The sequence below is a fragment of the Juglans regia genome, chromosome 14 (genome assembly GCF_001411555.2).
Source record: "Juglans regia cultivar Chandler chromosome 14, Walnut 2.0, whole genome shotgun sequence".
Classification (NCBI taxonomy): Eukaryota; Viridiplantae; Streptophyta; class Magnoliopsida; order Fagales; family Juglandaceae; genus Juglans; species Juglans regia.
Genome location: NC_049914.1, coordinates 27,777,603 through 27,790,959, shown reverse-complemented (window position 1 = coordinate 27,790,959; position 13,357 = coordinate 27,777,603). Strand labels below are relative to the sequence as shown.

Below are 13,357 nucleotides of genomic sequence, written 5' to 3'. Positions count from 1 at the left end.
CGAACTGGTTTTTGACTTGCCTATATCGGCTTGATTTAAAAAATTTGAATTCGAAATTTTTATTTAATCTTTGTTCGAAATCGTCCCAAAATCGAGATCGAATTGAGACGAGATCATCTTAAAAACGAGCTCAAGTTGATCCGAACTCAAACTCGACTCGAGTTGTTTATTTTCTTTTTTTTTAATTTTTGAATAAAATTTAATAATTAAAAAATTATATAAATAAAAAATAAAAAACTTAATATTAAATTTGTGCATCTAACAAGTAGAACATCTATTGAATTGTAATATTTTAAAAATTTATAAATAATTAATATCTAATTAGTTGGTATTTATTTATAATAACAATATATTATATGCCTACATAAATTATTAATATATACACATAATATTATAGTATATATCTATTTTATATATAGTTCTCACATACTAGTATATAAAATTGTTAAATCTTATCGACTAATTAATATACAAATTATAAAATATAGCTATAAAATATATTCAATATATAGACATAAGTAATTAGGTTACATATTATATATTAAGTGCTATGCTTATATTATAATTAGCTAATACATATATATATATATGTATGTATCTATGTATATATGTATATACATAAGTGTATGTATATTTATATCAATATATAAATAAGTTTTAATCGAATCGACTCAGTATAAACGAGCAAATTTTAACGAGTCTTAGTCAAATCGAGTCGAATTTTGTTGAGTATTTATCATTTATTAATTGAGTAGATATTTGATTTCACAACGAATTTTTTTTTTTATGAGTCAAATTTAATTAAACGAGTATTGTATAAGCTATTAAACAGACTGATTCATTCGCAGCTCTATTAATTCAACTCGATTAATTATTGTGGTGGGTTTTGAAAGGAGTGCATGCATACCTGCCAGTACTTGACTAGTACAGCTCGATAGCTGTGGAATAAACTAGAAAGAACAAAGAATTTGTCAAGTGGGCCTTCACCATCAATCGGCTTGATTACATGACTCGATCCTAGCTGCTAATGAGGTGACAACAAATGGGAGGGTAGAATCTGTGAGATCGATCCAATAAGATTGGAACAGAAGACTAGTGCTTTTGATCATTGATGGAACATCTTGTATAGCTAGCTAGCAATGGTAAAAAAAAGATATTTATTATTTAATCGTATAGATAAATATTAATATCTAATTAATTGATATTTATCCATATTAATAATATATTATATGATTATAAAAATTATTAATACATACATATAATATGATAATATATATCTATTTCATATATGATTCATACATATTAATATATGAAATTATTAAATCTTATCAATTAATTATTATATAAATTATAAAATATAGTTATGAAGTATATTTAATATATATGTATAAGTAATTAAGTTACATGTTATATATTAAGTGCTATGCTTATATTATAATTAGGTAAAACATATATATATGTATATCTGCCTATATCTTAAAAGTGTCTAAGACATCTACAGTAATGAACAGTTTAACTTAATCCGGAGTCGTTCTTAGTTGAATATTAAACATCTAACCCACCCAGCAGCGTCGTCTTCTTCTTCTTCACGGCTCAATCGAATGAATCGCAGTGTGCGACGGATAGGGAAATGGAGGATCGTGGTGGCTGGGTTTGGTAGAGATTGTCGCCGGTGTAAAGTGGTGGAGGTGCGGTGGCCTGGGTGGCCACGTATGGCTGCGCTGGTTGAGAGAAATGGGAGAAACCCATTTCGGATGGGTTTCCGCGGGGGACAGATATGGCTGCGCGTGGGGGACATCGATGGTGGCTGGGTTGGTCGCCGGCGTGAGGGGGAGTCGCCTGTGGTGGTCGTGACGGTAGGTGGCCACGTACGGCGGCGCCGGTTGAGAGAAATGGGAGAAACCCATTTCGGATGGGTTTCCGCGGGAGAGAGATAGGGCTGTGCGTGGTGGACATCGATGGTGTCTCGGTCGGTCGTCGGTGTGAGAGGAACTCCCCGGTGGTGGCGGTGAGGCTGGCCAGTGCAAGGCGGCGCTGGGCTGGGCTGAAGAAGAACGGCCCGTGCGGATGAATCGGGCCACAGAGAGAGAGATAACGTGAAGAAAAAAAAATTAATAAAATCATTATAAATTCACTACAAAAAAATAATATATACAAAAAATCATAAACAAATTATCAGCAGCTAGAAAATTTATTTATATCACAAAAAATCATATTTATTTACTCTATTATTATTTAATTAGTTGTGATGTGAAGTATAAGACTGTCTAAATATTATATATATTTCTAATAGGAACTTTAAATTATTAACATAACTTGATGAAAGGTAGTAGAATCAAAAGACTCTTCGGTTAGTTAATGCCTTGTCAATGTACAATACACTCTTCAGTTAATGATATTATTAGAATTGTTTGGTCCAAACTCAAAATACAAATAAATGATGAAATTTTGTTAAATATTTTTAAAAAAGTAAAACTATATAAATAATTAAAATTTTAACATAATTTAAATATGATAATATTCTTAATTAACTAAAAGGAACTGTTACTGCTATTGAAAAAGTAGCCAGAAAATGTGTCCTAAATATGTATTTCATTTTTTTATTTTTCTTTTCTTTTTTTATGTATATTTTTAATCATCATAAAAATTTTTTAAAAAAATAAAAAATTTACAACATCATTAAAAAACACTTCCTTAATCACTAGATTAAAAAACAAAAAAAAAAAAAATAGGCAAACGTCCCTTGGACGTTACACTACCGCTAGTATACATAGGTGTACGTATATTTATATTAATATATGAATGTATTTTAATTAAGTCGAGTTAACGAATATATTCAAATATAAAAAAATAGATTTTAAATAATTTTAATCAAGTCAAGTTAAATTTTATCGAATATGTATTATTTATTAATCGAACGAATATCTATTTTCATGATAAATTTTTTTTTTTACAAATTAAATTTAATCGAACGAATATCGAACAAATTATCAAAAACAGACTCATTCATTTGCGTGGTGGGTTTTGAGAGGAATGCATGCAGGCATGCCTGCCAGAACTTGACTGGTACAGCTCGATCGGTGTGGAATAAACTAGAAAGATCAAAGAATTTGTGAAGTGGGCCTTCACCATCAGTCGGCTTGATTACATGACTCGATCTTAGCTGCTAATGAGTTGACAACAAATGGTCGGGGAGAATATATCTGCGAGATCATCGATCTAATAAGATTGGAATGGAAGTGCTTTTGATCATTATACAGCCATTGATGGAACATCTTGTATAGATAGCTATGGTCAAAAAGATGTGGAGATTTAATCATATAGATGCCAATTGCGAGATATATATATCATGCTTCAACAAAACCGGCATAATTTTTGTCATGGTCATTATGATTTTTTAAGGCTCCGTTTGGATACACATGCTCTGCTAGCCAGGTATATATCTAGTCTAGGCATTCGAGGACCTCCTCATTCTGCATGCATGTGTACTTATATATATGCACCATACATGCTACAAAAAAAAAAAATTAGATATTTATATCACAATAATTAATAAGTAGCATATTTATTTTCTTTTTTTTTTGAAAAAAAAAATCATGTGTATTAATAAAACCATGCATAATTAATAGCATGCCCTGGCCTTTAGTTAGGCAGCTTTTGCCAACAATTAATTAAATAATTAATGAATTACGCGTCTAAAGGTAAATATAAATGGACCACCATTTTTCAAGACATATATATATATATATAATTTCTTCCTCATTGCCTTCACTATATACTAAACTCTGCCTTCACTTTATGATCTTTTGGCCTCCAAAAAACGCATCTTTTCACGCTGATCATCATCATGTCAATGGTCGGTCGTACGTGTTGCGTTACCATTGGTAGACGCATATACATGAACAACGAATCTGAATTCTTAACCATGAATTATTCTCACCGGCCAAAAGAATTATCCCGAAAAAAGATGAGCCTCCGGATCCCCATAATGCAAGTAAAGGCGCTACACGTACGTACCTAGCTATATCACATAGCCATTTTCAGGAAGTTCCGAAATTAGCAGATCAAGAAATATTATTACAACTTCATGATCATTGGCGTGATATCCACGCGCATGCAGTCCTTGATCTATATAAGCTTCGTTTGACTGCATAAAACCCTTATCCTAAACAAAGCCTGTTGATGATTCTCTACTCAGCATTTTAAACCCCTGGCCTCCTCCTCCTCCTCCTCCTCCTCCTCCAAGAATACATGCAAAAAACCTTCAGTTCAAACCCAATTTTCTTCAGTGCCCCTCCTTTTTTATATATATAATTTATATGCATGGCTAGATCATACTACAACCAATATTCTTTCTTAGATTACCTCTCTTTCCCTAATATCCATCTCTGCTTCTTTGTTGTCATACTGTTCTTCATCGTGGGTTTCTCATGGTACATGACCTACGAGTCGGTGTTCGAGGACCTGATCAATCAGGTTAAACTCTTTTGCTTGATTGTGCCCTTACTTGTATTGATGATACTTTACTGCCTATCTAGTGGTGGTGTTTCATTTCTGAGACCTTTTCAAGAGACGGATTCGCTTCATAGGGCCGGAGAATCTCCTTGTCCTTGGGGTGTGGCACTCTTGCTTATCTTCCTCTTCTTCGTGATCTCCTACCAATCTTCTTCTAATGAACGCTGGTTTCCCTTTATCAACAAATCATGATCGTATTGATCAAGTTGGTTTTACCATGCACTTCTCTAGCTGGGTCCTTATGAACAAAAGAAGAGAAAGAAAAAGTGGGCTTCCCTTGTCATTTTGGTGTACAAGACTAGCTTAATTTATAACTTTGATTAGCTTTATAAATAAATATCGCCAGTCACCAGTTTTTATGCAGCAATTACATGATATATGTAGTGGGCTTTTGTTGCACTTTCGTTTTCTTTTTCGTTTTAGTTTTGTTACTGATATAGCACTTGTATAAGTCATGTCCACCAAATTCATGATCATCTTCTTGATCTGTTTGGTATATTGGAAGCGGCTTTGATCGATTAATCATTGTATAATATATTCTACTTCTAACTAATTGATGATCTTGTGATTTGTAATTTTGAAGATTATTTTTTGTATACCCTTCTATTTTTTTAATTAAGGTGGGTTAGGTTTCAGTGCAACGTACGGCCGGGTCAAATCTGCATTAGAAAATTGAGGTACCAGATCAGAGATCTTGACCAGCACCTGGACTTGAGGCTCAATGTCCATTTGACGTCCCATAATATTATGGGGATAATCAAAACCCTTTCTGTTAAAATCTCATAAACTAAAGAGTATTCCTACCATTAGCCTAAGCCTCGTGTAATCGTGTTAAAAAATAATAAAATCTAATTATTTTAAAAAATTAATTTTTATATGTGTATCACATATTTATTTATTTATTTTTAAAAAAATATATAATATTTAGGCACTACAAATATCATTTCTATCAACTAAATAAGAAACTTTTAAATCTACAGTGAAATTGGTTGGAGAAAAAAGAAAAAACTGATTTTGCCAACCAAGCAATTGTACAAATTAATGACATTCCTTGTGCTGCGTGCAGCCCTACCACCATTGTATATATAGTACGGCAACATCAATGGCTGGCCGCTGGTTCTTCGAAAGTTGCAAAAGCCCCGTGAGATGGCCCCCCTGGCCTGCGTCTTTTAAGTTTTAACCCCACGGAGAACAAGATTTCATAAATAAATAAATAAAGCAGGAGCAGTGACTGTGTATATTTTGAAATCGTTTCAAAAGTGTCGTCAGATGGCACGTAAGTCTTCTTCTGATCTCCCACGTGATACAGGCAGGTCCACAGCGCCACAAGCTAGGGGGCCAGTACTACTACGTAAAAGTCTCAGACTGACTAAAGAGAGCACAAGAAGACGACGACGATAGACCCTTTGGATTCCATGCTCTACCAACTCATCAAATAGTATACTCTAATATATATTAGTTATAATCTATTTATAAAGCATATATTCATCATAGCTGGACTCCCCAAGATCATCAGCTAGCTGACAATTTATAATATTTGAGTTTAGATCATGTCTATGCTTAATTTATGGCAGTTTAGAACAAGAAAGATTTTGAAGACACTGGCCATTTAATTCCTTCCAGGTCTTTTTACTCAATTCTCTGTTGTTATTTGGTTATATAGGCATTTGCACCAAATAAGGAATATCAAAGCAGCTTCCACCTCATGACGTGTTAGGTACGTAGTAAGTAAGTAACTAGAATTTAATGTGATAATGGGATTTTTCGACTTTATCAGCATGCAGAAAGTCTTTTATATATAAAGATCAATTAGGGTAGGTTTAAGTACTTATATATACATACCCGTAAAGGGAGGGGAGTGGTCCTATTATATGGGACCATGCATATATATATATAACCCTAGCTCGCTCAACTTTCCAAAGGTTCTCCTTATAGTACTACTTCCACTAGCATTACTCATATTTTTCCTTTTTACTTTTACTTTCTTTCTTTTTTTCCCTTTTTCTAAAATGTCCCATCTGCTCTTCATGCACTCAAACAATACCTGCAATATTAAGTTAAAGTTATGTTCAAACACGTGCGTTTGGGCCCCTTGGGGTTACTGATCAATAGGACAAGCGATCAGTACCTAATTAGCTTAATTCTGCATGTGTGGCTTATGCAATATTGTAGTCTGTGAACACTAAAGAAATTATAACGGCCTGCAGCTTCAGTCAGTTAATTTCTTAATGCTGAATGGAAGTTTTCAGCTAGCCACTAGGGAAAAGGGAAAAGGCAAAAGCTAGCTAGCTCCCAGCTGGGAACCACGTTGTAAAGCCTATCTTAATTCCAACTTTCCTGTTAAAGATGAACAGGAAGCACGTCACGTCCATACCCACATTTGAGGGCAAAAGCCAGCTAATTATAAGCCTGTGTTTGGAGCTGGACGAAAGCAATTTAGAAGAAGCAGTACTTTCAGGGAACTCCCAGTACTGTTAATCCTATGTTTGGATAATACGAGTTCTTTAGATTAAGAATCGGTTAATTTCTTCTTCTTCTTCTTCACATCTGTAGAACTACAAAATTTTAGTGATCCAAAAAGATGACACCGAAAGTCTGGAGAATCCATGATTTCTACTTGTTGAGGAGACGATGATACGAGTTCTTTAGATTAAGCAATTAAGTTGAACAGACAAAAATAAAACCGTACTGATCAAGATTACAATTTGCTAGCATAGTAATAGCAGGCGCAGCTTATCCTTCTCCTCACTCTTCATTTTCCATAGAAATGAAATGGAAGGTGGAGAAGGCTACAATATTATATATATGCACCCAAAGTACATGATGCACACATTATTGAATGGACATACATGAGCTCTATTTAGAAGAAAAGGCCAAGCAAGGAAGGTTGATAGGATATGAGAAAGAAAAGCAGCAGAAGTACAGAGGCCACACCCCAAGGTGAGCCCCCGGCTCGGTGGATGGCACCTGGCTCGGACCCTGGCATGGGGAGGCTAAGATGGCTACCTGTGGAGAGCAAATGAACAGCAATGACCAGCAGCAGAGGGGAAATTACCAGCAAACGTTGCAAGAGTTCGGATGCTGTAGCCATAATTGCATCATAAATTACATAACCCAGAAATCCACAGATGCATATTGTAGCTGCCATTAGTAGCCAGTGGTCTGAGAAGCTGAAAGTACTTGAACTTCTTGATCTTGGTGATGAGGCCATTAGGACAAGTGCTTGGGGAGTACTGAGTGAGGCGTAGGGAGTGAAAAAGGGTCAAGAAATATCAGACATACACATGCAAGGATATATGGGCTAAAGGGAATAAATTAAATAATATTAATACAGGAGGACCAGATGTACTTTTGTATTTTATTCGGTGGATTTATGCACACTTAACTCCAGTAGGATGAACTACAGGCCGAGTCATAGTTTGAGGCTTTTGTCCGGACTGTACAACAATGGGCAATAATTTAACAATTGCAACTTAGCTTAGATTTAACTCATTCATTTGGAGTCATGTGATTGTGGAATTTAATTAGTACTCTCACTTTAGCATTTCTATGCACAGTTCAGTCAGTTATCAATCAAATAATTTATTGATACGGATGCATGGAGAATACTGGAATTTCAAAGGAATGCCATATGGGTTACTATGCCAACTTCAGAATATTCTCAGCATATAGGAAAGAGTTCAGTACCTGCAAGCTTCTGGCTGCTTTGACAATTATCTATTGAGCATGTAATTGAGATGCTTCGCATGCTTAAATAGATCAAAGCTCTAGACACTAACAAATGACAAGATGTATTGCCATATCCAACCCATGCCACTAAGCACTTCTGGCAATGCCATGCAAAGCTTCACTTCCTCATGGCAGAAAATGAACAGAACTGGCAACTTTTTGCAGCAGGATTTTACCTGAATTTTTATACATCATGATGTCCACCTGTGCTTGGCCTGCCAATCTCCAATACTGCAACAACTTTATACTACTTTAAGAAAAACTAACACAATGCGAATCAAATAAAAAAAATTATACATGAAAGTTCTGCTGCACAAATTAGGAACAGAGGAATAGTCCCTGGGTACCCCTTTGCCCAAACGGACTGTTGAGAAATTTAAATCTTACTTCTTGAAAATTTTTGCATGTCTTACATCCTGGTTCATTTACCAAATTACAGAGAAATCAATTTATTTATTGAAAACAATGATGATTATTTCATTACACTCCTAAACAAGCTGAGATTTACAACAGTGTGTAGGCTGCACCGCTTCTTGGGAATAAGTGCATCAAATTAGAAGAAGTATCACTAAGAAATAACTTAATTCCCACGCTAACAATGTGGCTGTCACCGAGAACAAAAATCCTTGGAAGCTCAAGCACTTTGTTACCAAAGACAATTCAACCAGGAATTCACCCCTTTTAACTTTTAAATATTAGTGTGATAAGAAACACGCACTTTAGGGTGGGAGTAACACCGCAGTACAACTCTCCTTCACAAAACAGGGGAACATAACTATACAACTCTCAAGCTTCAAAACAATATCAGTGTTTCATCTATCTGTCCTTGTCCCTCTCACATAAAAATTTTTCTCCACCCCTACTTTCCTAGCATAATCATCAGATTCCCATATAAATATAACTCGATTGGGCAGAGGTCCACAATTAACCTACAGCCTCTTCAAAAATCATTTCCTCAGAACCTCCATCTACTTCCATCCAACTGCACCCCGGAACCTTCATCAATCCCTTCTTTTTCATGGCCACTCTCAGGTCAGCTGCATCATACCAGCGACCAGATAAAGAAGATACATTAGCTGCAATTACATAGTTTGCTCCAAGTTCAGGCTCTAATTTAAGTAAAATTTTCCTCAGGTAATCATCCAAACAAATGCTTCGTCCATGGGTTTTACATGCACCCAAGAAGCTCCTTATTATTATTGAGTTAGGCTCCAGCGGCATCTTCTTGATAATCTCATAAGCTTCATCAATCAACCCAGCTCTTCCAAGCAAATCCACCATGCATCCATAATGCTCCATTGCTGGCTTGATATCATAAATTCTTACCATCTGATCAAAATACTTTTCCCCTTCATGGACAAGACCCAGGTGGCTACAAGCTGACAAGATCCCAGCAAATGACATGCTGTCTGGTTCCAGTCCAGATTGTTCCATCTCAGTAAACAATGAAATAGCATCTTGCCCATGGCCATTATGTGCAAGACCAGATATCATAATTGTCCAAGACTGCAAATTCTTCTCATCCATTGAATCAAAAACTTGGAAAGCTTTCTCAATATACCCACACTTGGAGTACATTTCCAGGAGAGCTGTCCCTAAAGCAACATCCAACGAGATGTGGTTTATGATGATGTAGGAATGGATGGACTCCCCAATGCTGATATTGAGAAGACGAGTACAGGCAGAAAGCAAGCTGACCAAAGTGACTGAGTTTGGCTTTTCATTTGCTAGCTTCATGTGTCGGAACACCTTAAAAGCATCTGACAGGCAGTTGCTGTCAACCAATAAGAATAAGGTAACTGGGGTTACGATAAATAAATAAAGACTTTTTTCTTTATAATAAATATATACATGAAAATTACAGAACAAAGGAGATGGAAACACTTGGTTAACAACATCATAATTATAGTCATTGACTAATTTGAATGAAGGTTCGCATCCTAACAATGATTCACACCTCGTAACAATCACAGATTATTATCTTAGAAATCAAGAACTGGAGGTAACACTTTTTGTGATCTCATGACACAAGGCATAAACCTTGCAGCTTAGCCATGATTGATGCAACTTATATAAACTAAACTAGAAAGAAAGCATAAAGTGGGATAGAACAAAAGCTCAAGAAAATTTATGAAAATGCAGTGAAATAGACCAAATACACCTAGAGGGTAGGTGAACAGGTGTTATATTCACAATTATGAGGAATTTAAAATATTCAACAAATCAAAGTATTAAAGTAACCATAGAAAGGGAAAAATTCTGAAAAACTATTCAAAAGAAAAATCACTCTAGACCGCAGCTACCATTCATTAATCCATTATAGTAGACACTCACAAAACCTTTGTTGACACAAAACCTGACTTGCAATCCCCATAAATGACCCACGTCACCCACCCAATCTTTGTAACACAGCAACTCCGGCCACTTTTATAGCTTCACTCACTTACGAACTCCTTCACTCCGCTGGAACTCCAGCACATCGATAATCTCAAAAAACAAGATAAAAAAAATCAACATGGTGATGATCTGTGTTTAAGGAGGGAAAATATTTGGCTAGGAAGCGCATAATTTCACAAAGCTTTCTCTCACAAGAAACAAATCCGGATCACTGAAATAATGCCCCAAGTACCCAGGAAACCACGCATCATTCAATTTATAAAGTAAGGTTCAAATCAAGATTAAATCAGGATTTAGAAACCTTGTAGAAATCAAACTTGGGTCATTTCGCTCAATCAAGCCATCCCACTCACGTCTAGCAAACTATCTTGCAATGCTTCACCCAACTGCAGGTCCTATGCGTGTTTAGTGACCATCAAATTACACACCTTGCTTGACCGATCATCTCATGAGAAATAGTGAAATCTTGATGTCTCATTTATCATAGCTTTGGTTGACCATGAGTCTCATGGGAGTCTAGAGAAATATCTATTTCTTCAATTTGTCATCCAATTTTAAACTAAAGTCAACCAAAACCAATTACCACTTAAAAGTATTAAATGTACTAAGTTTGTGATTAGAATATGCCAACACATTATTTTTACATTAACAAATTAGAATAAGTTATAAGTAATGCATACGAAGATGCATTATACATAATACATGTCTAACAATCTAATGTATTTTGGCAAACACATACTGATCTTATTTTGAGAAAGTAACGTTTCACCAACTATTAATACCTCTCCTACCACCAACTGGAAAAGAGGAATATAAAAGAAAAAAAATATGTTGAAAATGTTGGTTGATATGTTGAATAGCAGAAGCCTTTCATAGTATTTTGTGTCATGCAGAGTGAAGTAAGTTTGAATAGTTTATCCATTCTCTTCAATACTATCATAAGTCTTCTATGTGAAGCAGTTTTAGGGTTCTTTCATAATCTCAATTGAATAATAATAATGACTTCATTATTATAAAAGAAGGGAAATACTCTAGCCACAAAGAGATTATATAAAAGTAATCCCACAAACTGACGTGACTTGATGTGGTTCGTCAGATTATAAAGTTACTTTTATTGAAAAGTAGATCTAACGGATCAAATAAAGCCACGTCAGTTTGTGGGATTATTTTTGTATAATTTCTTTGTAGATGTAGCAGTCCTCTATAAAGAATATGTTCAGCGTCATTTGTCATTAGAACATGTTAGATACCAAGAATCAATTGAGAACCACCGTAGATATGTCGGGAAGAACTTTTTACACATTAGTTTTCCTAGTGTAGTAACTCTAGCACATGTCTGGAATATTAATTGCAACTTCAACAACAAAAATATAGCACATTTTAAAAGTAAAAGGTCCTTGTACTAATCAAGAACTCAAAGGCATCCATTAACAGTTCGAGAATGGGTGTAGCAGTGGTGAATGACTCAAGAACTAAAGTACTCTTTATATCATCGTCAAGACTTCATGCTCAATGGAAAGTTTAGTGGCCAGAAGGACCTTTTGGTTCTTCCGGGGGGGGGGGGGAATATATATAATTAATACATAGTTTGGCAAGGAAACAAACAGCATTACTCATCAATTTTTACTAAAATGAAACCGAATAAATTTAACAGAACTATGCTCAGAAAGCTTTCAATCAAAACAAGCCTCCCAATCATTCATATTGAGGTTTAGTAAAATGTAGAGCAATTGAATAGGAATTTTTATTGAAGGATGAAAGGGATATACCAAGCAACATATCCTGCAATCATGGAGCTCCAAGAAACCATATCTCTAACAGGCATTTCCTCGAACACTCGCCTTGCAAGCCCGATCACGCTGAAAGCTGCATACATTCTCAAAAGAGTATTTCCTATATATCGATCCGAGTTGAAACCTGCCTTTATAACCATTGAATGCACCGCCCCACCTTCTCCAACAATCAAGCACTGACCGCAGGCTTTTATAACAAAAGGGAACGTGAAATTGTCAGGTTGAAGCCCAACCCTTTGAAGCCGAGAGAACAGCCTCACTGATTCAATCGGAGCTGAGCTCTTGGTGAATTCTCTAATAATTGTATTCCAAGCAAAAAGTGGAGGAATAATGGGTACGTTATCGAACACTAATTTTGCGAAACCCACCGAAATCGGGCAAGCGGAAAGGACAAACTGAGAGACGAACTCGGCGTCATGATCGATACCGGTTTTGAACACCAGCGACTGAAGTTGAAGAAGATGGGTGGTAGATTTCGACCGTTGGAGGACGTTTTGAATTTGGCGGCAAATCATGAAGATACGTGAGTTTTGTAATCAAAGTAAGGGAGCCTTTTTTGAGGTATTAAACTCGGTTGTTGTCCATGGCTACAGAAAATCACATTTGCTAACACGACGCAATCGGATTCAAGCTAGCAACGTTTCACTTGTCTTGAGTTTTACACAATCTAATATTATTAGCGTTATTCATTATTTTAATTATCATCGTCTCGATATTAAATAATTAAAAATTATTTATATTAAAAAATAATTAAAAAATAAATAACGAATAAATTTTTTGTTATTCATATTATTGCATCCTGTATATAGATGAGCATTTTAATAGAAAAATACTATCTATATTTATAATTTTATTTTATATCAATTTACAGCAAATCTGACGTAGCTATTGGATTGGGTAAAAATTTTAGAATTTTAAATTTA

General features: G+C 35.2%; 1 protein-coding gene across 1 annotated transcript; it reads right to left on the bottom strand.

The window, feature by feature from the left end:
* Positions 1-8,203: 8,203 nt before the first annotated feature.
* LOC109001680 (pentatricopeptide repeat-containing protein At5g66520-like) lies at positions 8,204-13,059 on the bottom strand. The gene is made up of 2 exons (XM_018979057.2): positions 12,411-13,059; positions 8,204-10,018 (listed from the first exon to the last, which is right to left on the bottom strand). Exons 1-2 carry the CDS (start codon positions 12,947-12,949, stop codon positions 9,169-9,171), a joined length of 1,389 nt encoding a protein of 462 aa, XP_018834602.1. The 5' UTR covers positions 12,950-13,059; the 3' UTR covers positions 8,204-9,168.
* Positions 13,060-13,357: the final 298 nt, after the last annotated feature.